The sequence below is a fragment of the Athene cunicularia genome (assembly GCF_003259725.1).
Source record: "Athene cunicularia isolate RWA chromosome 24 unlocalized genomic scaffold, athCun1 chr24_part1, whole genome shotgun sequence".
Taxonomy (NCBI): domain Eukaryota; kingdom Metazoa; phylum Chordata; class Aves; order Strigiformes; family Strigidae; genus Athene; species Athene cunicularia.
Window position 1 is genome coordinate 5,844,538 of NW_020799132.1, and position 22,268 is coordinate 5,866,805.

At 46.2% G+C, this 22,268-nt stretch overlaps 1 protein-coding gene across 7 annotated transcripts in view; it reads left to right on the plus strand.

Annotated features, from left to right (window-relative positions):
- The window catches only part of DIXDC1 (DIX domain containing 1), a 39,405-nt gene extending 19,639 nt beyond the window's left edge, over positions 1-19,766 (plus strand). For 2 of the 7 annotated variants that reach the window (XM_026863547.1, XM_026863546.1), the window contains exons 6-21: positions 4,326-4,438; positions 5,032-5,046; positions 5,980-6,128; positions 9,201-9,290; positions 9,398-9,451; positions 10,369-10,419; positions 11,497-11,601; positions 12,136-12,189; positions 12,762-12,854; positions 12,945-13,016; positions 13,735-13,821; positions 13,979-14,140; positions 14,266-14,332; positions 15,990-16,098; positions 16,647-16,755; positions 18,226-19,766. In XM_026863547.1, the coding sequence (XP_026719348.1) occupies positions 4,326-4,438; positions 5,032-5,046; positions 5,980-6,128; positions 9,201-9,290; positions 9,398-9,451; positions 10,369-10,419; positions 11,497-11,601; positions 12,136-12,189; positions 12,762-12,854; positions 12,945-13,016; positions 13,735-13,821; positions 13,979-14,140; positions 14,266-14,332; positions 15,990-16,098; positions 16,647-16,755; positions 18,226-18,306 (1,411 nt within the window). In that variant the 3' untranslated portion in view covers positions 18,307-19,766. Of the gene's footprint in view, positions 1-1,125; positions 1,983-4,325; positions 4,439-5,031; positions 5,047-5,361; positions 5,813-5,979; positions 6,129-9,200; positions 9,291-9,397; positions 9,452-10,368; positions 10,420-11,496; positions 11,602-12,135; positions 12,190-12,761; positions 12,855-12,944; positions 13,017-13,734; positions 13,822-13,978; positions 14,141-14,265; positions 14,333-15,989; positions 16,099-16,646; positions 16,756-18,225 lie in introns of those variants that run through there. The other 5 variants (XM_026863550.1, XM_026863548.1, XR_003399931.1 and 2 more) reach the window with 5 other exon arrangements.
- Positions 19,767-22,268: the final 2,502 nt, after the last annotated feature.

A 22,268-nucleotide genomic window follows, 5' to 3' on the forward strand; every position in this document is an offset into this window, starting at 1 on the left:
TGATGGAAAAGATTTGGAGGAAAAGAACTTAAACCAACAAACCTCATGCCCTTCAGAGAGGTAGAGATGAGGGGGCATGTGGATTTGAACAGCAGTTACAGGAACACACCAGTCTTTAATCCAGATATATGGTTCCGGGGGGATCTGCAGCTGTGTCTTCATTGCCATCGTGCCCCCATCCATCACCTTTAACTGCCTCTAGCTTTACAGTTAATTAATTTACCCTCCCATCCCACTTTTGATGCTCCATAGTCCAAAGAGGACCTGAGAATTAAGGTTGCTTGGCCCAACAGAGGAGAAAAAAAATACAATAGTTTGTACTTATCCCCAAAACTTGCTATATATCGTTGTCAAGTTCAGTTTATACAGACACAGGCATTTGGGAGTGTGGGAACTCCAGTGGACTGCTGCCTCCACATGATGTCAGTAGAGAGTGAACTTCTGAAGCTGTCATTCCGGGGGAGATGTAAAAATTCTGGTCTTGGCAACAGGATTTCATGGCTAATGTCACAGGACTTTGGTGTTGACTCTTGAACCATGATCTTGGTAGCAGAGTGAGTGAAACATGCTGCTCCCTCCCCTCATCCTTCAGTTTAAGGTAGCTCGAATATTTAATGTGTACTCTTCTACCCTGTAACAGATTATCAGACAACTGCTGTTTGCTCATATGTGGCTGTATTTTAGTGAGGAGTGAAAATTTCTCTGTATATCCTAAATCACTTTGTGGTTTTCATTTTTGAAAATGTGATGTCATGAGTTCTCTTACCATATGGTCACGGTGATGTTATTGCTGATAGGATGTAATATGGTGAGAATCTTTACAGAAGTGATCAGTGATCTACCCAGAGAAATTGGGAGCAATCTGACCTCTAGCTCCTGGGGGTGGCTTCTGCTGACACCAGGCTTCGTGATGAAAACAAGATGCTTATTTCTCTTTCCTTCCAGGGAGAAATGTACTAGCTTTGTTATGAGAACTGGCTGGGAGAAACAAGCCACATTTTTTATTAGTGAGAGATATGGTTATTAACTACAGCCACCCCCTCCATCTAATTGTGCTGCTGTCGTGTGTGTCCCAGGGCAGCATCCCCTGCCTAGCATCAGCTCGTTGCTGCATTAACTCTTCAATAAGAGAGCTCACAGCCTGAATAACAGAATTCCCAGAGACAAAAGCTCTAATAAGCAAAGGCAACTGAAATGATTCATGGAAAATTTGCCCAAGTCAGATGGATTCCCATGCCACTAAGCCCCTCACCCATCCATCTCCCTTTCCCCTCCCCTTCCACCAGCCTTCCCTCCCCCACTCTGAGCCAGGCATCTCGGAGAAAAGGCTGTGCCTTGCACAGCCTGTGTGACAGCAGGAGGGAGAGGGAGCTGGAGATAGCGAGGAAGAGGAAGCCGTGCCTAGGGCTGGGAAGCTGCATGCCGAGACCGCATCCAAGCCTGGAAGAGCAGAGAAGCCGCTGCTTGCAGGAGCACCTTCTCTTGCCTGTTCGTTGGCATCTGCAGCAGGTGCTTGGAGTCTAAAGAGGGCAGAATGGGATGAGAAACACCACTGGCAATCCAGACTGCAGTCCTTGTGATGAAAACAACTGGGTGTGCAGCTGACCAAAATGCAGCAGGAAGAGACAAATAACCCGAGCGGAAAACCAGCCAAAGCAAAACCCAGGCTGCAGAATTCCTCGACTCTGGAATCAAATACACGTGTGGGAGCTGCTGATCTGCCATACAACAGTTTCTTGCAAAGACCCTGAGGGGTTTTTTTGTTTGTTTGTTTCTGCTGTGAATCTTTCAGCTAATGTGAAGAGGTCTGGCTTGCAAATATTTCTCCAGTAGTTTGACAGGAGCTGGCGTCTTCTGCACTGAATTCTGAGCATATGAAGGGACAAGACATGTCTGTAGCCAGAATCCTGAGGCTCCCCGGGAAACGGATTCTGTGAGGCGAAAGGTTAAATTGGGATCATGGGAGGGAAGCAGGTCAAATGGTGAGCAATTGTTGCCATTGTAATTTGAAACAGCAGGGATGGGGTGTTTATTAAAACTATGAGAATTCAGACTTATCACTGGGGCTGTTGCCCTAAAGCCTTGGCTGTGCAGGCACTGGCAACTCTGGGACTCAGTGGAGAAAGGATATGGGTTATGAAACCAACTGGTAAAAGGAATAAAGTGGAACCGTTTACATCATAAATCTGTCCTAAATAGCTGTAATTTCCCAGCACTTATTTCTGCATGCTTTAATCATGAATTGTTATGTACTTTAAAGAACGAATAACATCAGTGGATATTTCACACTCTGATGGGTTTAGTGACCGATACAAAAACCATAGAAATGTTTCCAGCATTAACTTGATGGCATAATGTATGAGGCAACCTGACCCGTGCTCCTGCTTCATCTGAGTGCATCTCAGTGGCTCTGTTCACCGTTTGGCATGGTTTGAGATGTTGTCACTGACGCCGCGTGAACCCCCTGGCCTTTTAAAATAGGGAAACTGCCTGGAAAGGGGACTGTGGACATAGGAATACCTAAGTAATTATTTGTGTTGTGGAGACCTGTAGTGAGCACTTCACACACACATATGCACACACACCCCCCTACCTCCCCCACCCCTCCCCAGGTTATTTGTATTTGCTTTGGGCTGTGGATCCAGTGCTGAGAGGAGCAGGCTTTGCAAGAGGGGAATGTTATTTCTAGTCTCCGTATCCCCTTGTGTTTATGTCCTGCTCATTCTTCTTTGCAGTTCGGCTCCTGCCCCATCCTTCAGTTTTACCACCTTCTCACCCAACACTTGCTAATACTGATTTTCTAGGACAGCTCTCATTCTTTCATCTTTTGCGTGGGTGCGAACCAGCAGTGCACTTCTTGGTGGCCTTATCAGGATGATGACACATTGGAGTATCAGCTGAGAATATGTGGGGAAATACTGAGATCTGTTCCTAGAAGGAAGTAGAATCCTTTTCAGAGTTACTGGACATGTTAGATCAGCTGGGCTTCCTCTTTGTACTTATGCTGTTTGAAAGTTTCATCATTTCCTCTGACTCTTATAATATAATGCAAACCCAGCAGTACTCTTTGGGCTCCCAAACAATTATTTTAACTTTGTGCTCAACACCCATTCAGTAACAAGCAGGAGCAGGGGGCTGGTTACAAATGTTGTATGTAAAATGTGCTTAGTTGGGGACTGCTGTAATGGAGTTACCCTTCATGAAGTAAACCCCTGAGCAAAGCCAGGTGGCCTGGACCCCTTCAACAATCACACACACCCTGTTTGGGCAGGAAAGGACAGGTACTGTAGCTGTTAGAGATCCCCATTAGGAGATGGTTGTTCTTTCATGGAGTAAGTTGCATTCATCTTTTCCTTTAACGTGGTGAAAGTCCATTTAGTCTGGACCATTAAAACTGGACTGCTTGAGGGTCTGTAACGTAAATGAGAAGTAGGCCAGCACTGGGGGTGGGAGTGGACCAGACAGGAGCTGCTACCAAGTAATTTCCATTTCTATTGCAAGGCTTTTCTGATTCTGTGAGAGAGCTGTGGAATATGTAACAGCCGTGCTGGGAAGATGCGGACAGCGAGCTGCCGAAGCCTCTTACTTTTTTAAACCTATTATATTATTTCCACAGTGTTTTCTTTTTGTTCTCTGTCCTTTGTTTCTGTCTTGGGGAGAATGAAAAATTAACTCCTGCTCACACTTGGAAGGATTAGTTCCTGTGACTTTAGAGGTACATTGAATGGGTCAGTGAACTTCAACCACCTTTTGGTGTTGTCTGGGCGATGCCTTTAGGAAGAATTTCTGAAAAAAGATTGCTTGAACCTCACAGTCATCTGAGATGGCTCCAGTGGAAATATGTGGGTACTTTCAAGAAGTTTTAACCTAAGAACATGAGTGAGCGGTATCTGACTTTCAAAAATATTTTGCTCTTGGAATTTGAAGTTGGTCAAGTGGTGCTTTTGAAAGCCAGAGCAAGAGATGTAGCAAGCCAGGGTGGCTTTTTGTTCAGCTTGAAGTCTGAACATAAGGCTCACAGTAAATTGCTTCCTTCAGTAGCCTGTGGTCTTACCCCTGTGTAAGTGTATGTGAATTCTGTGGTGGCAGTCTCAAACTTGCATTCTGCTAAGGAAAATGAAGAGACACATTGTGCTTCTTACCAGTTAGCCTGCTATGACACTGATGGAAAGTGATGGAAAATGATTCCCAGTTTGGTTCGTTAATGGCTTCTCTAGTTTGCAGATAATTCTTAGTTTCAACAACCTGCCTGCATGTTCGCTTTTATCTTACATGAGGACAATATCGATCAGCACTAGAAGTAACTTTTCTCCTTTCCTCTGCAGTCTTACATCGCCCAGTCCTATCCATAGTGCGAAGAGCGAATCCACTGTAGCCCCGTCAGAGGAGAAGGAAAGACTTGTGATTATCCACACTGAAGAAACAGAAACTAAAACGGGTACCTTGCAGATTGCTTTACAGCTCACGCTTTCTTTGGGATTTGTTTGTATCATAAACTTGCTGAAAAGTAACCCAGTAACTGAAATAAATGTAGAGAATGTGATGCTGAGTATCTGTTCACATAAAACTAAATCCTGAAACTTTTAACCCAACAGTAATGCCATAATATGGCAATGTCTATGAGGCTTGCAAAATAATGCTTAGGAAATAAAAAGCTCTGGAGAATAATTGAGTGTCACATACAATTTTCACTGTAGGGTGACTGCTTTCATCACAGCCTTATAGGCCATGTTGAAAAAAACCATTTAAAATTCCCTTAAAAGAGTTCATGTGAGCTTGTTAAGCCGTGATGCGTCGCTTGACATGGGGTGAGGGTCTGTGTTTACAGCACATCTGTACATAGGTTCAGTGGCTCTTTGCAAGGATTGAACAGTTGTAGTATTGTGGTGTTTGCACTGAGAAGTCATTGCTGTATTGCCACAAATGCCCTGTGATACGGTCAGTTTACATTTAAAATTTTCATTCATATTGAAGGACAGGTTTTCAGAGAAGTTCCTGAAGTGATTTCTTTTTGTTTATTTTCCTTCTCAGGAATGCAGCCTAGGAGTGAGTGTTTCTGGTTAGCATCCATCCCAAGAGCAAACGACAGAGAAGCTCTCCTAGGATATGCTTTGCAGTGTAGTCCTGCTCCAGTGCTCCTTCAGAAGTATTTGACAGACTAGCTCGGTGGCTGAAGTAGCTGGCAGGCTGTGGCTCTTCCTTAAGTTCTTAGTGCTGTGTCTGCCTGCTGCCTGTACGATAGACTGTTGCAGCTGCTTACCTACAGATGCACAGCAGCTTCCATCGGCCAATCTCACTTTTGGTCAATTAGCTAACAAGCACTGCTATGATTATTCCTCATCAAACCTCATCCCTTCTTAGGGAAGAAAAAAAACCAATCCATATTCCTGGACCAGGCAGTGGATGATAGTTAACCATCAATGCAGTTTATGCTGTGGGGATCAGAAAAGGCATGCAAGGCTAGTTAACTTTCTGTTAATTTTTTTTTTTTCAGATTTAGGTGTATTGTCTGCTTTGAGAAAGCCATGTTATTTTACAAGTAGAGATAGTGTTTAACGTTGCCTTCATTGTGTCCTTGTGCACTCTCTAACACTAAGACATGTTCTTGAAATCACACAGTGGCTTTTTCTTCCCCTTAGGTACTTTGTACCACACACAGTGCAGTGCGTTGTCCCCTGTGATGTGCTTTGAATTCTCCGGTACTCAAGAATCAGATGCAGCAAAGTTAATGAAGGGGAAGGATGCATATCTTTGATATAGCTGTATGCAGGAAAGCTTCCTTTGCATAAAGAATGAGGCATGAATCCTTGAGATTAGACAAGGTGTCACACCTGCAGCAATTTCCTTGGTAGCAATTAGAAGCCATGCTGGTTTATGAGTGATAGCTAGTGTGCAGCAAGCAGTTATTGTGTGGTGCAAGTGTTTTTGGACTTCTCTGTCTGTCTGAATGTGACCACATTCAGCTGCTCTCTCTTCCAGAAGAGACAGAATCTCATTTCCAGCCTGAGTGGCAAGCAGGGAACCCTGGGTCATATTTGGAGAATTCATGGGAGGAGCAGCTTTTGGAACAACAGGACCATTTGGAAAAGGAAATGGAGGAAGCAAAGAAGATGATTTCAGGTTTGCAGGTAATCGATTTTCTTCTCAGCTGGTGTTCCCTTCCACATGCGTTTCTTTTGCAGCCAGCTGTAGCTGGAAGACAGGTTGTCTTGCAGCTGAGACGCTGGTCTGGAACTTGACAGTCGAATAAGACTCCTGGTGCAGTGAAGTCTCCTGGGGTGATTGTGCAAGAACTCAGTTGGTCTCTTGGGTCACCTTGGTTAAATAGGGACAGTGACTCTTCCCTCCCTGTGTCTCACTCTGTGGGATGAGTCCCTTCAGGGAAAAGCTCATCAGGAATGAGAGTATTTCAGATTGTGTGGATAGTGTGTATTGGGGTATATTGGCTTCAGCCAGTGGAAACCTTATCCAGCAACAGAATGCTACTGACTGAGCACTCTGACATCGTCCTTTCTTGCAGTGTTTAAGCTCTCTGGGCTCCCGCAGTTGTGGTTTGGTGCTGGTCACCTTTTCCGGAGTGGAGAATGCCAAAACCATCCTTTCCAATGTCCCAGATGCAATTTAGAAGACAGCTGGATCCAGCCCCAGTCTGTCTTGGGGCAGGGCATGCCTGTCTTCCATCACTGTGTACCACACTTAACCAAGATTGCCCAGGGAAGGAGCCCCAGTATATTTACCAGGGTTTCAGAGAAAGGATTTTAACATCAGTCTGTGCAATTCAGACACAACCTTTTTTTTTCTCTTAGCTCAAGCTTCTCCAAAACTTGGTGTTGACATGATTTGAGGCTCTTATTCAATAGGGAGGGAGAGGGAGAGGAAGGTTATATTGCTGTGAAGACTGAAGATCAGTGATAGTCACTAATAGTAATTTAAGTGGACTGTGAGAGGGCAAAGGACGCAGTGAACACAGGTAAGAACAGAACCACTCTGGAGATCTAAAACAAAGCCTGTGTTTAGAAGGTGATTGTCTGTGTTGTCTTTTGGTTGGAGTTCAGATACCAGGTGAGTTCATTGCCTTGCTCCCCTGTCCTGTGACGGTATGCTAACTCCTGGATGTGCTGTCACTGTGCAAAGCACGTGTGTTACTGTGCAAACTAGCAGAGATGCAGCAGTGTTCTCCCACATGCTGGGGCTGGGACTGCCCTTCTTCACCAGGGCGCTTAGGAGCCTGCAGGTTTGGTTCGCAGCCTGAGAGAATGGAGCAGTCTTTCTGCAATTTGCGATTGGAAGTAATGCAGAGAGACAAGGAATGTCAGGAAATCAATCAGAATTCACAGAGCTGATCAGGGGTCGCATAGGCTTGCATCAGTCTTTCAGTGGGCTAGATTGAACTATAATATTTGGCGCATTCTCTATGCAACTGTTTTATTTGTGGGACCTTTTCCTTGCTGACCTATTCCAGTCCCTCCCCGACCAAATGACCCTCAGCCTGATGGGTTTGACTTTGCATGGGGAGTAGAGCCCCTGATCCATATGGTAAAGACCCTGAACTCTCTCAGGAATACTCCTTTCTGTTTGTGCTGGGAACCATACTGGCTTTGAATTGTAAATATTTATGTGCCAGTAAACAAAGCAGAGATTGTGTGAGAAGCATAGGCTGATGGGAGGGAGGGTGGGGTGTGGGCCGGCTGCCCCTTTCCCTGTGGACAATGGGCAGGAAACAAAAGGCTTTTTTTTTTTAAAAAAAAAAAAAAAAAAAGGCAACTAGGTTCACTGGTAAAATCTGGTTGCGTTATGTGCCCACTGGGAGCAGGAAGAGGCAGCACTGGCATGTCCTGTTCAACCCTGGCCCCATGTTTCAGGAGTGAGGGTGAGCAGCTGGCACTGCTGCCCCCTCATCCTCTGGGAGTAGGAAGAGGCAGCTGATGTTGCTAGCCAAGAAATTGGATTTGATTAATTGATTTTTCCCCCTCTTACTCAATACTTAAAAGCCTCCAGTTCATGAGAGTTTCGTTGAAGTATCAGGGACCCTGATATACATTTACCTCATCAGGCGCTAAAACCACGGCAGCTTTTTATGTTCCTGTGTGATTCCTGCTTGAGTGTCCTGCTGGGAAGACTTCGGGATGCACTCAGAAGACAGTTTTCCAAAGCGATTTAGCGTTAACTGAGTACAGATTGCTATTTGGCAGCAAGTTGTAGCTCTTTAGTGGAAGATTCTGTCAGCAGGCAGAACCTGGCCTGTCAGCCTTGAAGTCTTTAGGGGCTGGAGTGTTACTGCAAATGGGATATTTTGGGTTTAGCCGTGGAGTTCAAACAGAAATAAACTAGAAAGCTAACTGAAAGAAAGAGGCATGAGTCTTTCCAATGTGTCCAGTTTGGTGCAACATCCTGGCACATACCAGGAGCCCTGAATCCTGGAAGTTAAGAGACAGAAAGATCAATGTAAAAACCATAGGCTAGAGAAAACCAGTCTGGTATACCCTGCTCTTTCTAGTCACACTTCCTACAGTGCATGCTTTTCCCTTCTTCAGGCTGGATTCAGTCTACTGTGAGAGTTCTGGCATCTTCCTGCAGACATTTGGGCTACTTGGAGCTGCTGAAGGAGTGAATACTGTGCTTCTAGTAGCCTTCCTCAAGCACAGGGCATAGCTTAAGATTTTCACTGACTGCGTGGGTGAGGGCTCTTCCCTCACTTGGACAACGGTTCTGAATGTATCTTGGTCTTGTCTAGTATAGAATAGAGTTAGGCTTCCCTGAACATCCAGTTTCTAAAGTGTTTTGTAGACGTGTGGTTAGGAGGATGGCTTCTTTCAGCAGGGGAGATACTTCAGTCTCATTCCAGAAGAGAAGCTTTACAGTGTAAACCTGGTTCAGTCTGTGCTTTAGACTTCAAATCTGTTGTAGTGAAGGCAACCCTTGGACTGAAGCCTGGGATGGAATTTACTCCCTGAAAATCTGAGTTGTCCTTGTTTGGTGTCTTTCTGTGGGAAAGAATATTGACTGACAGATATTTCTGGGAGAGCTTTTTCAGGGGATAAATCTTGTTCGTTCCTGGAGAATAGGGGAATGGTCAGCAGAAATGGAAAATGATACTGTTTAGAGACTGTTGATACGAATGACTGTTAGCCATAGCTGCAGCTCGACTATTTTCCTTTGAAACTCCTTAAGAGGAGATTTTTTTTCCTTCATCTTCCCAGGCTTTGTTGCTCAATGGGTCTTTACCTGAGGATGAGCAGGAAGGGTCCTTTGAACTTTGTGAACGTGGAGCCTGCCCTGAGGAGCAGCTGGTGAGCACATTGCTGTACCTATATCTCTTTGATCAAGCTGCCCTTTGCACTGTTCTGTCACAGGCATGTGTCTTGCACAATAATAACCAAAGTTATTTTGCATTTAGATCATAATCCGAAGTCGTCTGGATCAGAGTGTGGAAGAAAATCAAGACCTTAAGGTTAGAGGGGAACGGATGAAGGGGAAAATGAGGTTTTGGGTCAAGAGATGTTTGCAGGCTTTGTCCTAATTGATGGGGAGGAGTGGGACAGATGGGGCAGGGACAGGGGAGGATGGATAACACAGTGGATGACATGGGGGATATATTGTGTTAGGGCTCCGACTCTGTTCCCATATTCTGCTGTGCAGGATCTCCATCCCTCTGGGAGCGTAGATATCTTCTTCCCCGAGACAGTAATTAATTGACCTAGAGAGAGCACTTGCAATACTTGGCTGGGAAGCGTTTATTATACGGTATTAACAGTTAATAAAGTTTGTGGGATAGCACCAGAAAAATATGTACTGCCTTGCCACTTTGCTTCAAATCAGTGCTGGTAAAAGAAATATCTAAGTGTTACTTGAATTTAAATGAAGGCTGAAATAGATTTTTTTTTCCTGCATGCTCTTGAAGCTGGAGAGATCTGAGTTGTATTAGCATCGCAAAACTTTATCCAGGATAGCTGTTAAGTTTCTAGCTGTGTCTGATTCAAACAACCTTTCAGGTAGGAAATAAATGCAGCTAAGAAGAACCTGCCCTGTCAAGCCTGCCTTAGTTCAGCTTTCTGATGGTGTTGGCTCTGGGACCAGTTCTGATGCTGAAAGAGAAGTTTTTGACATTGCCCTGCAGGCCAGATTTGGGGGACTAGGCAATCTTTTTCTCTCATGGATTTAATAGCAGGCCTTAGGGAGGTGCTCAACTGTTTTGTCATGTTTGTAACTTATTAAAATGGCCTGGGGCCTGACATGCTCTTTGATCTGTAGGAGATGGTGGGATGTGCCTTCTTCTGAAGCAGGTGTCTGGGGACAGAGAACACTGACTTGGGTTGATTCTGAAGAGGTGACAAGATGCCATTTAATGAAATTGTGTTGCATTTACAGAAGGAGCTATTGAAATACAAACAAGAAGCTCGAAACCTACAGGGAATAAAGGTGAGGAAAGGAGCATTTCATCAAATACAAACAGTTTGCAGCCCATGAGTAGGGCCAGCAGCAACCAGACGCCTCGGAGGAATCTCAGATGGTGGAGGGAGTTGTATTAGGGGACTTGGAGGTGGGGAGTCATATGGTCTGTTTCTGGCTCCAGGCAGAGACTGCAGTTATGGCAGGCACAAGGAGGTAGGTCTCCTGGGTTCTATTTCTGTCTGTAGGATTGTGGTCGAATGTCCCCACTTGTCTCTTTCCCCTAAACAAGATACGATGTGTAGGAGGCCTGCTTGGTTCTTGTGGTTTCCCCCCTCTGTCTTGGGGTATACACAGTAGGATTGGCCCAGTGAACGCATTCTTGACAGCAGAGGAAAAAGAGCACAGGGTTATTCTTGTCATCTTCAGCATTTTTCACAACTTTTGCTCCTGTTTGCTCAGTTTCTTCCTCTGGAGTTCTGAACACTACTATTAATTTACTCCTGAGCAAAGGTATTTTTAGAGCTGCCTGTCAGGCTCCCGCGAAGGAAGCAAACAGCAGTAGCTGTCCAAGGTGGGCCTCTGCTTCTGGGTGACACTGAGTGAAATGTGCAGAGTTAGTCCTGGCTTTGGCCTCTTCAGAGAGGATTTCATTGCATAACTAGATCACACACAGAGCTTAACTTTTCTTGTGTCCTTGGCTGATGGCCTCTTTCTGCCCTCTGGATGCTGCAGATGCGTGGCTGGAGACACTAGCCGTAGGCTGTGAAAAGACTCTGCAAAGACACTGTTGTTTTCTGCCATAAGAGCAAATTGTCAGGCCACTTCTGGAGCAGGAAGTTCAGGTAGAAGCACAGAAATCCCTCTGTCCCAGATGGCTAGAATGTTGGCAGGGAAATCACTTTTGGGTAAGAGAAGGGCAGAAGGGCTGAGAGCTCACTGGGCCAGATGTCCATATACCTCTGGCTCTCCTGGGCCCTCGGCAACATTTCAGCCCTGTGAGTGGTCCCACTGTGTTATTATGGCCACTGGTCTAGGTCACTCCCTTCCCAGGAAAGGATCTCTGCCTCTGTCTTGCACCTTTCTATAGATAACATCTTTTCCTAGGATGCTTTACAGCAAAGGCTGATTCAACAGGATGCTTCAGTTCTTCAGCTAAAGCAGGAACTGCTGAGAGCAAACATGGACAAGGAGGAATTGCACAACCAGAACGTGAGTCACCGTGCTGCTGAGGGTTAGATTATTTTAGGAGGAGGTTGGTGGCCTTAAGGGAATTAGCAGCCACAGGGTGGAGCTGGTTGCAGCATAGTTCTTGGGGTCATGGGATAGTGAATGATCAGTCAAAGGTCTCTGCATAGTAAAAACTGCACACAGTCCACTAGCCAGCTGTGAGACTGGCTGGAGTTTCCTGTTCTTCACTCCTACTTCCTGTCCTCCAAGACCTTCAGCTGAAACAGGGAGAGGATTCCCATGATGTTTTCAGTACAGCTGCATTCTCCCTTTCTCATTGAGCTCCCTGAGTTAGCAAGAGGCACTGTGACAGCTGGAGCTGCCATGTACAGTGCCTCTCTGGAGAGAGAAGGGCAAGGAAGGAACTGCCCTGTCCAAGAGGTTGATATCCTTAGACACTAGCTCCCTTGAACTCTGCTGATATTTGGTCTCAGGTCACCCTTTGGCTCAAGGGGCGAAGAGGTTGTCACTAACTCTCTAGGAATACCTACCTACACCTACGTGTTATTTTTGCAGGTTGACCTTCAGAGGAAGGTTGAAGAGAGAAGCCGGCTACTGGCAGAATACAAAGTAATGGAACCTCTCGTCACTGGAGGCTTTTCTGGGGGCAGCATCTGGTGGTTCTTCAGTTTTGTGAATGTGACTGCTGTCTCCCTGGCACTCAGTCACCTCTGGAAATGGCACTGTGGATAGTGAATAAGTTGCAATAGCCATGGATGTTTGCAATGAGATAGAGGGATCACATGGTTTTTGTGTTCTGCCACAGCTTTTTATAGTAGATCTTTTATTGTGTTTTTTCTGTGGTGCTTTGCTGAGTATCTAATACTTGTGCAGAAGCTATCAGTTAGGTTGGGTCACCTGACTGTCCACTGATCCCTCAGGAATCGTTTTTCTCTGGGACAGTTGTCTGGCCTCAGCAGTGGATCTTTGCTAGGCAAGGGGACTCCAGGCAACACAACCTGACTGATCTTTTCAAGAGGATTTTTTGACACTGAGTTCTAACATCTAGCTAGAAGTACACACACTGTCTAAGTCAGCCTGTAAAGGCACCTGATTCTGGCAGATGACATAACCTTCCCTGCCATGGGAAGATGATTGTGAGCCTTACTGTCCTATTGATTCTCTTGATTACTGTGTTGCAGAAAGAACTGTGCCAGAAGGATCGGCATTTACAGCAGCATCAGACCAAACTGGATGAACTGCTTAGGCAGCTTTCTGAGGCCAGCTACCAACAGGTATGGAGCAGGTGGGCTGCACTGACACCCTGAGAGCTGGCACTTATGTTGGTGACTCAGTGTGTGCTGACTCTTCTACTCCCCTCACAGGTGGATTTGGAACGGGAGCTGGAGCACAAAGAGGCCCTGCTAGCTCACTGCATGAAGAGGGAAGCTGAAGAGGTATGGGAAGCCTTGGCCTACACATCAGACTGGAGTGATGAGACTGGAGTGACGTTTCTGTCCAGCACCCTCTAGCTGTCTCCAGAAATCTACTTCATTCCAGAGATGCCTGGCTCTGCAATCTCACTGTCAGTGCCCTAATCAATGCAGCCACACCCCACAAAGCATCCAGTTTACCAAAGCTCTCAGCAGTAGCACTCTGGCTTAGCCTCTTGTGTCAGAATCCTAAGTGATGAAACAGTGAGGGGAGCACAGGAGTGAGTGCAAGCCAGAGACTCTTGGCTTCTAGCTTCAGCTCTGACACTGGCTAATGGTTAGACCAGGACTTAGCTTCTTGTCCTTTTCCTGTTGACTCTGGTACTGAGCACTTGGAACTGTCTTGGTGGAAAGAGTGTCAGCCCCAATAGCTGTCCCTGCACAGTGCCACCTGAATGCTATTTGTGCTCACTAGAGCTTGCAGAGCCCTCTGATGTAGCAGCAAGCCCCCTCCTGTCTCTGCTTCTTTTTCTCTGCTTGTGTATGAGGAATCATATTTGTGCTCTGACCTGTAAGGCTGCCTGCACACTCCTTAGTGAGTGTGTTTGCTTGGTAGAAAATGGGAGTTATATCACTGATGTGAAAGTTTTCATGCCCTCTCATCATTTTGAAGCTCAGCAGTTGGGATCTTTGGGGAGATCCTAACACATTCCTAGTGGTACATGCATCTTCCCCTGAACAGGTGATGGCTTACGGTGGTCATAGTGCTCAGAGCAATGGCTTCCTCCAGACAGCAGGAAAAGGAGCTGCTCCCACAGCCCACCGAGGGGTAAGTGCACCTAAGGGATATTTCTCCCAGCCAGATGCAGATGAGGGCTCCAGATATCCTGGAAGCTATTATCATGTTAGAGATGTTTCTTCTGTGGCTTTAGATGGGAAGAAAGCAGCCTGGAGTTAGTCTGACTGACTTGTGGTCTCTTGGGCAGACAAGTGACTTGCAGCTGGTTCGTGATGCCCTTCGCAGCCTCAGGAACAGTTTCAGTGGCCATGATCCACAGCACCACACCATTGACAGCCTGGAGCAGGGCATCTCCAGCCTGATGGAACGGCTGTACCGCATGGAAACACAGAAGAGGCAAGAGAGAAGGGTAAAGGCTTCCTAGGGCACTGAGCTCTTAACTTCTGCCCCTCACACACAACCCAGAGCTAAGCAGCAATGAGAGCTCCAGCTGGGAAGTGATACTGTGTTCTCACTTTCGGCTTTTCACCCTAGATCCGGGGGAAGTCACCAGCAAGCAGAGCAACAAATGAGTGTAGAGACTCCTGGCCTCCCAAATCCAGTAAGTGCCTTTCAGCTCCTGCCCTCCCACTGCCAAATTCACTGCTCGGTTTTCCTGGCCGGAGTTGGGGGCATAGCATTCCCTTGGGAATCTGTGACCTCCAGCTTCTTATTCCCTTTACCAGAGTTCACCTTCCTCTCTTTAGTCATTGGCAGTACAGATTAGACTTCACTGCAAAGGAAAGAGGGCAGAGACAATCTGGCTGCTTGTTTGTAAAGCCCCATCACAGTGGGAGTCTCTCTGGGCCACTTGGGTAGCACTGCAGTATAAATATATAAAAATACTCTAAAATTATATTAAAATATATAATATTATAAGACAATATTATGTATAAATACAGTCTGACAAACAATTATCCCTTGGGTGAGGGAAAAATGTGATGTTATTTCAGCTTTTTTGCTGGTTTGCACCATCTAGTGGACTCGGATAACTGTACAGTGGCCTCTCCTGTCCCCCCCCAGTGCCTAGCTCCTTTCATAACAGCACAGCCCTTTCTGGCACCATGTTTCCTGGCTCCAGCTGCAGCAGCTCCACATTTGTTTTTCATCATGAAGGCTGTTTTTTTTTCCCATGTTGATTGTAAAGGTCACCTAGAAAGTCTCTGAGATTGTAGGGGACTGTAGGTCCTGGGGAAAGACAGAGGCCCACACCTTTCAGCTGTATTGTAGTGTCCAGCAGCAGGGTAGCCTTGGAGGTGCAAGATGTGGAGGAAGGTAGGAGAGGAACTCAGAAGCCTGAAGTAGGTTGTGGGGAGGATTTGCTAGGTTCTCCCTCCTCTCCCATAAACTGCGGTTTTTAGAGCAGCCCCAGTCATGTTTTCTGTATGCAAACTATACCTCTCTCTTTCCACCAGCTCCATCCCCCTCCAGTGCAGCAGGAAAATATGAGTTGTGCAGCCACAAATGTAGAATGCCTTGGGTGTAAAGAGCTCTAAGACGTGGCTCCGAAGAATTGTTAAATTAGAAAGCCTTTGAATGGGTGTCCGTAGTGTTTTCTGCATGCTGGGAATCTAAAAACTACGGAGTCACTTGGTGTGAACCTTCCTCTGCTTCAGCTTTTGGCACAGTGTGTTGCAGGGAAGCAGGAAACAAAGCAGTAGCCAGAGATGGAGAAACACAAATGAGCAGAGAAAAATCCGTGCATGAACACTCATCCTGGCCAACTAGAATGGGAGGATGGGGAGGAGACGGATAACCTTTTGCCTTGATTATGATCAGTCACTTCATCCTGCTTCACCCATCTGCAAGTAAAGGCCAGTGATAATGTGGCTGTACTGGATGGGGTACTCTGCAGTCGTTTTTCTCTTCCAGAAAGGTTCCCCTGTCACTGCTGAGGTAGTGAATAGAGTGTCTGTGGAGTAAATGGTGTCAGCAGGCCCCTCTGTGGATGAGACATTAATCCTGGAGGACAGTGCTAGGCAAATTTTCCGTGCTAACAACACAGTTGGATGGTGACCTTACCTTAAAATGCAAAGTTTTCCAGTGAGCAGGAGAATATCTGGTCCTTCCCAACAGGGATGATGAGCCACCCTGCTAAGAATCTCTTCCCTTCACCAGGTTCTCTGCTGTGATGACAAATTTGCTGAGATCACCCCTTTTGTCTCCTGCTGTGGCAGGAGACAGGCTGTTCCCCAATGACCCTGCTATTTTCTCTGCAGAACTGCCTCATTCTCACAGCACACCCGTGATGAGCACCAGTGCCTGCACCAAAGTGTTGTACTTCACCGACCGCTCCCTCACACCTTTCATGGTCAACATACCAAAGAGGTGAGGTCTGGCTTTGCCCTGCTGACATTGATGTGGGAGGTGCTCGTCTCCTTCAGTCTGATCTCTTACAGGACCACTCGCACAGGTTTGCTGTGCCTTAACTTGGGTGTTGAATTTAATACAATTGTCTGGGGAAATTGCCTGAAGCAGTCCCCTAGCTGATGCATTTGTGTTAGAGATACATCTCTCTCTTTTTTTTTTTTTTTTTTTTTTAAACTTTTAAGAGCAAGGGAAAGCAGCCAAGCGGTTCTACTGTGGCATGTAGGGCAGAACACTCCTGTCAGAACAACTGTGAGTGTCAGTGCAAAAGGGGAAGTGAAAAAGGCTGTTTTGAGGTGGTTCTTAGTCAGTCAGGAGGCAGCTCTTCCTCTGAAGAGGACCTTGGGGTTGACGAGTGTGTTCCTGGAGGGGCATTCTCCTCACATCCCTGTGGCCAAGTCCACGTGCCTAGCTAGACTTGAGCTGTGGCTCTGCATTTCATGTAGTGACACTTGAGCTAAATCTGGTACTGATGTACCGTGGGATAGTGCCAGACTCTTCCCTTGCAGGTTAGGGGAAGTGACTCTGAAGGATTTTAAGGTGGCTATCGATCGCGAAGGAACCCACCGGTACCACTTCAAAGCCCTGGATCCAGAGTTTGGCACAGTCAAGGAGGAGGTAAGTGTGGAATTCGGCTATCAGCCGCTTTGGGTTCAGTGTCACCACACAACCCTGGAGACCGTGGGCACCTCGCTCCTAAACTAATAATATCTTCGAATTTTTCCCCAAACAGACATGTCTGTTTTCACAGCTGTAGATTGAGTTCCTGTCATGGCTTAACCCCAGCCAGCCACCAAGCACCACACAGCCACTAGCTCACTCTCCCCCCTCGATAGGTTTGGGGAGAGAATTGGAGCAGGGGCAGGGAGTAAAAGTTGTGGGTTGAGATAAAGACAGTTCCATAGGACAGAAAAGGAAGGGAAAATAATAATAAAAATAGAATATGTAAAACAAGTGATGCACAATACAATTGCTCAGCACCTGCTGACTGATGCCTAGCCAGTCCCTGAGCTGTGGTGACCCCTGGCTAACTCTGCCCCGTTTATATACTGAGCATGATGCTATATGGTATGGAATACCCCCTTGGCTTCTTTGGTCAGCTGTCCTTGCTGAGTCCCCTCCCAGCTTCTCGTGCACTCCTAGCCTCTGTATGAAAAGCTGGAAAGTCCTCGACTTGGGATAAACAAAAACATCAGTGTGTTACCAACATTTGCAACTAAATCCAAACCACAACACTGTACTGGCTACCAGGAAGAAAATTAATTTTATTCCAGCTGAAACCTCTTGCAAGGTGCTAAAACAGGCTGTTTTCATCCCCAGACAGAGCAGTTACATGAATGTGATTGCAGTTGCCTGAGGGTTGCAGAGCCCCTTGGGCAAAGAGCTGACTATTGGCAAAGAGAGTCTGTGACACAGCATTGCTCAGGGGACATGAGGCCAAAACCTGGACTATGCTTCTAGCCCCTCAAGTGGTTTTCTAAACCTGCTGCAACGAGACACACTTGTCAGGGGAACGTGCTTTATTCAACAAAATATTCTCCTGCTTTTAAAGGTTTTTCAGAGAGAACTGTGTTTGCAGCATCTTTTCCTTTGTGTGCTGCATTACAGCCCTGGTTATGCTCAGTCTGGTGTTGGTGTGGATTGGATTCATTAAAGATTATTGGGATAGTTCTGTGTCACCAACTGATTAAGACAAATGCCAAGATTTACCCTCCCTGGGTCCAGCTGACTAGGTGGCCATTCTGCAGAAACAGCTCGAGATTGTAGTATGGACCAGAAAAGACATGTTTCCCGTCCTTATTTTACCTTTCCTGTCAAACTTGCTAATGATAATCTTGACGGTTACTGGCTGAAGAAGGGCCCTAATCTGTTTTTCACCTAAAACCTGAAAAGCTTACTCAGATGTGTGAATGATGGATGAGGTACACATTCTCTGGGCTGTGTAGTGAAATCTGAGTTAGGATTTCTGACTTAATGCCTGTCCCTTATGCTACTTACACTGTAGAATAGTGGTGCCCAGACTCCAGACATGACTGGACTCCCTTTTTTTTTTTTTTTTTTTTTTTTTTTTTTTTTTTTTTTTGGTAGGTATTCCATGATGATGACATCATTCCTGGCTGGGAGGGGAAAATTGTGGCCTGGGTAGAAGAAGACCATGGGGAGAATTAAACAAGCTTTTAAGTCTTGTCACTATGGAAACCTGTAACTGGCTGCTGAGCTCAAAGAATGACCAAAAAGCCTGTGTGCTGGAAGCAGTCCAATTCAAGCTGCCAAAATAGAGGGCTTCTCTGCAAACAACGGGTAATGCATGTTGTGTGCATGGATGCCTGGCATCTGACTTTCCATGCCCAAATGCAGTGTTCTGAGACTGAAATGACAGGTCTGTGGGAAAGAAAGACCTTGCTTTGTCCTGTGCACTGAACCTTGAAGGCCTTAATGACACGTTGCTCCCTTTCCCTGCTTCTGCATTCTTGCAACATGTACTGCAGACTGTGATCTGGGCATTTCAAGTCTGGTTTTGTTGTACATGGTATTACATAAATCTGCACTGATAGCAAAAATGTGAAGCTTTGCCTTCATGAGTCAGAAGAAGCCGCTAGATTATGTGACTGAAGGTATGACCAGCTTTGGTCCCGGACTTGCACAAGGTGCAGGAGCAGAGTGAACTTTCTGGACATTCCAGACAGTATAGAAATCTGACCTGGGGAGGAAAGACAGTCTTCTGGAGGCTTTACACATCGTCTAAAGCAAAGATCACCAGCTTGGCAAAGCTCCCTTTCTCCCAAACTCAGGCTTCCATGTCCTAACCCTACTTTCCCACTTGCTCTCCAAAGCTGTACTGACTTCTGAGGCCCTCTGGGTTTGCTGTGTTGTCATGGGGACTGTGGGATCTTGGTGCTTGCTTATCTGCTGAACGATTTCATTTGTGAGGGAGCTGGAATCGGCTACTTCCCTTGAGGTACTTAGAACCCCTCTTCTTGTTGAGGCTCTTTCCCTGTGCTCCTGCCCTCTCCTCTTTCAGCAAGGCAGACAGTTGGTTGCCTCCTGTGCGCAGGCATCGCCGTGTGCTGCTGTCCACTCATTGCCAGGGCCACCAAACACTTACCCACACCACTAGGATAAACCCCATCAGTTACACCACCAGTTTCCTGGTATGCCTGCTCCTGGGGTGCCTGAAGGATCAGGAATTAAATGACTGCTTAGGAAAGAACAGGCCCTAAAATCCCTGTGAGTGGGTTGGTTTGGGTTTTTTTTCAGTTTTGTGGGTTTTTTTGTTTGTTTCTGCATTGCCTGTCTCTGCCCTTCTGCCAGTCAGCTGTACTTCCAGAGGGCTGGCTGCGACGTGCAGCAGAGGCTGTTGACTCAGAAGGTCAAAAGGCGAGTCAAGGCTCTTATTCTCAGTCCATGTGACCCTTCTGTCGACTACCTGTGTGTCTGTGCTGTGCATGAGGCTAGGGGAGGGTGAACCTGGTTTTACTGTTTTATATTGACATGTCCTTTTGTAAACATGTTTCTGTTCTTGGAATTATTTTGTACCAGTTTACATTTGTCTGAGGACTGTGAATATTTTTATACTAGTGCAAGTGCTTTCTGTATATTTCTGCACGCATTATACTGTGTTTTACTCACTTTCTAGTGGATGCTGAGATGTTTTGTATCGTCTCCTGTTAACACAACACTGGGCTCATAACTTTATTTTACTATGAAAGTCCAACTAGTTCCTACTGGGTTTTATATTTTTGCCAGCTGTAATAGGCAGCAACAATACTATTTATTTTCTCACTGCTTCACTGTCCAGGAAGTAGCTCAAGGCCTTTATGTGGCTCTATGCCCGACTGGCCCAACACAACATGCCTTCTGTTCTGGACAATTTGTTATGGTGACTTTCTCCTCACAGACAGAAGTAGAAAAGTTCATCAATGAACAAGTTCATCAGTGGGCTGCAAGGGGGGGAATACATCTCTCTTGGAAAAGAAACAGATTTTTCTTCCTCCCTGGAAATAGTTTCTCTGTTGCATGATCTCTAGTGGGCTGGTAAAGAGAGCATGGGGTTGTTATACTGAAATCAATTGTATTTGAATTGCAAATTTTTCTCAAGTGTTTCTTTCTTCAGGTTTTGCTCATCAGTTTTATTTCAACAAGAGCCACGCACCCAGGCTAGAATTTTATGGAGAAAATTAGACCGTTTTCAAGGTCTGGGGTTGCCAGTTCCCTAACCCCCTCTGCTACTCAAAGATGAGCAGTTTCGTTTTGGAGTGCTGCAGACGTGGGAGGCTGTTAATGTGATCAGAGGTTCTAATGGATACGTGTTCATTAGCCCATAGCTATCCAGTTTTCCTATGAAGAAAACAGTTGTTAGCTGATACAGGAGACAGCCTGGTTTTGTTCTTCGATCGGTGCAGGTGACTAACCATGGTCACATTTAATATTCTTGCTGCCACCAGAGAGCCAAGCACTGAACCCTGTATGGAGACACACGCTCTCCAGAGCAACAATGGGCTGTGTTTGAGGAGGAGCAAGACTGGACAAAAGGCTTGCTTTTGGGGCTGGCAGAAAGGTCCATACCTTTCATCATGCTAACATCCCACGTAAGCTAGGAAAAGAAAACATCCCCTGAGAGAGAACTGATAGCAGTGCTCTGTTCTTGGGTTCCTGTGTGCAGCTCCCCTCTGCGATAGCCAAGGTAGAATTCCTGCAGTTGCTGTCCCTGAAGCTGAAGAGCTGCTGCTCTGATAAGCTGCAAACATAAACAGTTTGGGATCAGCTTTATCTCTGTACTGACACTGCAGCCTTCTTCAGACTTTTTACCTTTGTGTGATTGACAGAAAGGGGTCTGGAGGAGGTACAGAATACTCAGCACGGGGATAAGGGGTATCAGGTGGAAAAGCTGTTGACCAGATGTTTCTCTCTGATAAAAGCAAAAAGATACTGGTTTTAAATCAGTTCGGCACTGCTATAACCCTGACTTCAGTCGATTTATTCTGGGGATGCGCTCTTAATATCATACCCAGGGCTTGTATTTTTCACTCTTTTGAATCTGTTTATTTCTGTCCAACTTTCTGCAGAGTTACTTTCCTATTCCTATACTTGTAGCTTGCTTTTGTAACGTACATGCTCAGTGTAAAATTATATTTTCATAGAAACTGAGGTTTGCATTCATCTCTTAGGGCAGTTATTCTAAAGCCTGCTCTCTAGGAAAGTGAAGCTTTATCTGTACATCTAAACCGGACACGTGACTGGATAAGCCTTGGATTAGTGGACCAGTTATCTCAATAAAATGGGGTTTGCAAACTGAGTCTGTTCAGTGCTTGTAAAGGGGAAGATGGCTTTGGAAGGATACGGCACAGATAGGGATAATGCATAAATCACTTGGAGTGCTTAAGGTTAGCCTCCTGTAGGTCCTGGAGAAGACCTCTTCTGTCGCTTTTCCACAATGTTTTAGGAAAGCATAGATTTTCTACTACTTGTGCAATTAGCAAACTTAGAATCAGATGCCCTGAAGAGCAGGCTTCAGCTGTTAGTAAAATTAGCTTTCACTCTTAAAACTGGCAAGAACAATACAAAATTGAAACACGAGCTCTGCTCAGCTGCCTTGGCAAGAGCAAATTTCACTCTTTCCATCCCCAAGGTTGTGTAAACTGCTGCACCTGGCCGAGCTCTGCCAAGGCAAGTCCTGTGTGCTCAGGAGCATCCACCTCGCCCTTGCGCTTTCCGCCCCTTGCAGAGCAGCATTGCTTTCAAGGCATGTAGAGGAAGACTTTGTGTGGGGGAATCCGGGCTGCTCAATCCCGGCACAGAATAGCTTCTGGATTTATGTGTTCCCGTGCAGAGCTGGGACTGTTAAATTGCTGAAATCTAGAATCGTTAAAACCTAGGCCCTGCGATAGCGACAGCGAGAATCCAAGTGGGCCTGTTGCAATGTCGGGTGGGCGTTATGCGAAGATACGATGTTCTGGTTTGGCTGGAGCCCGATTTTCTTGCCTGGTGACAAGCTCCTGCCACTGACCCGAAATGCGAGGCTCCTCTACCCCCTTCTGGGGTCGCGACGGCGAGCAGCGTTCCGAGGGGGCGCGAACACGCGTCTCTCCCGAGCGCCCCCCGCGGGGGCACGGCGGGCCCGGTACGCGCTG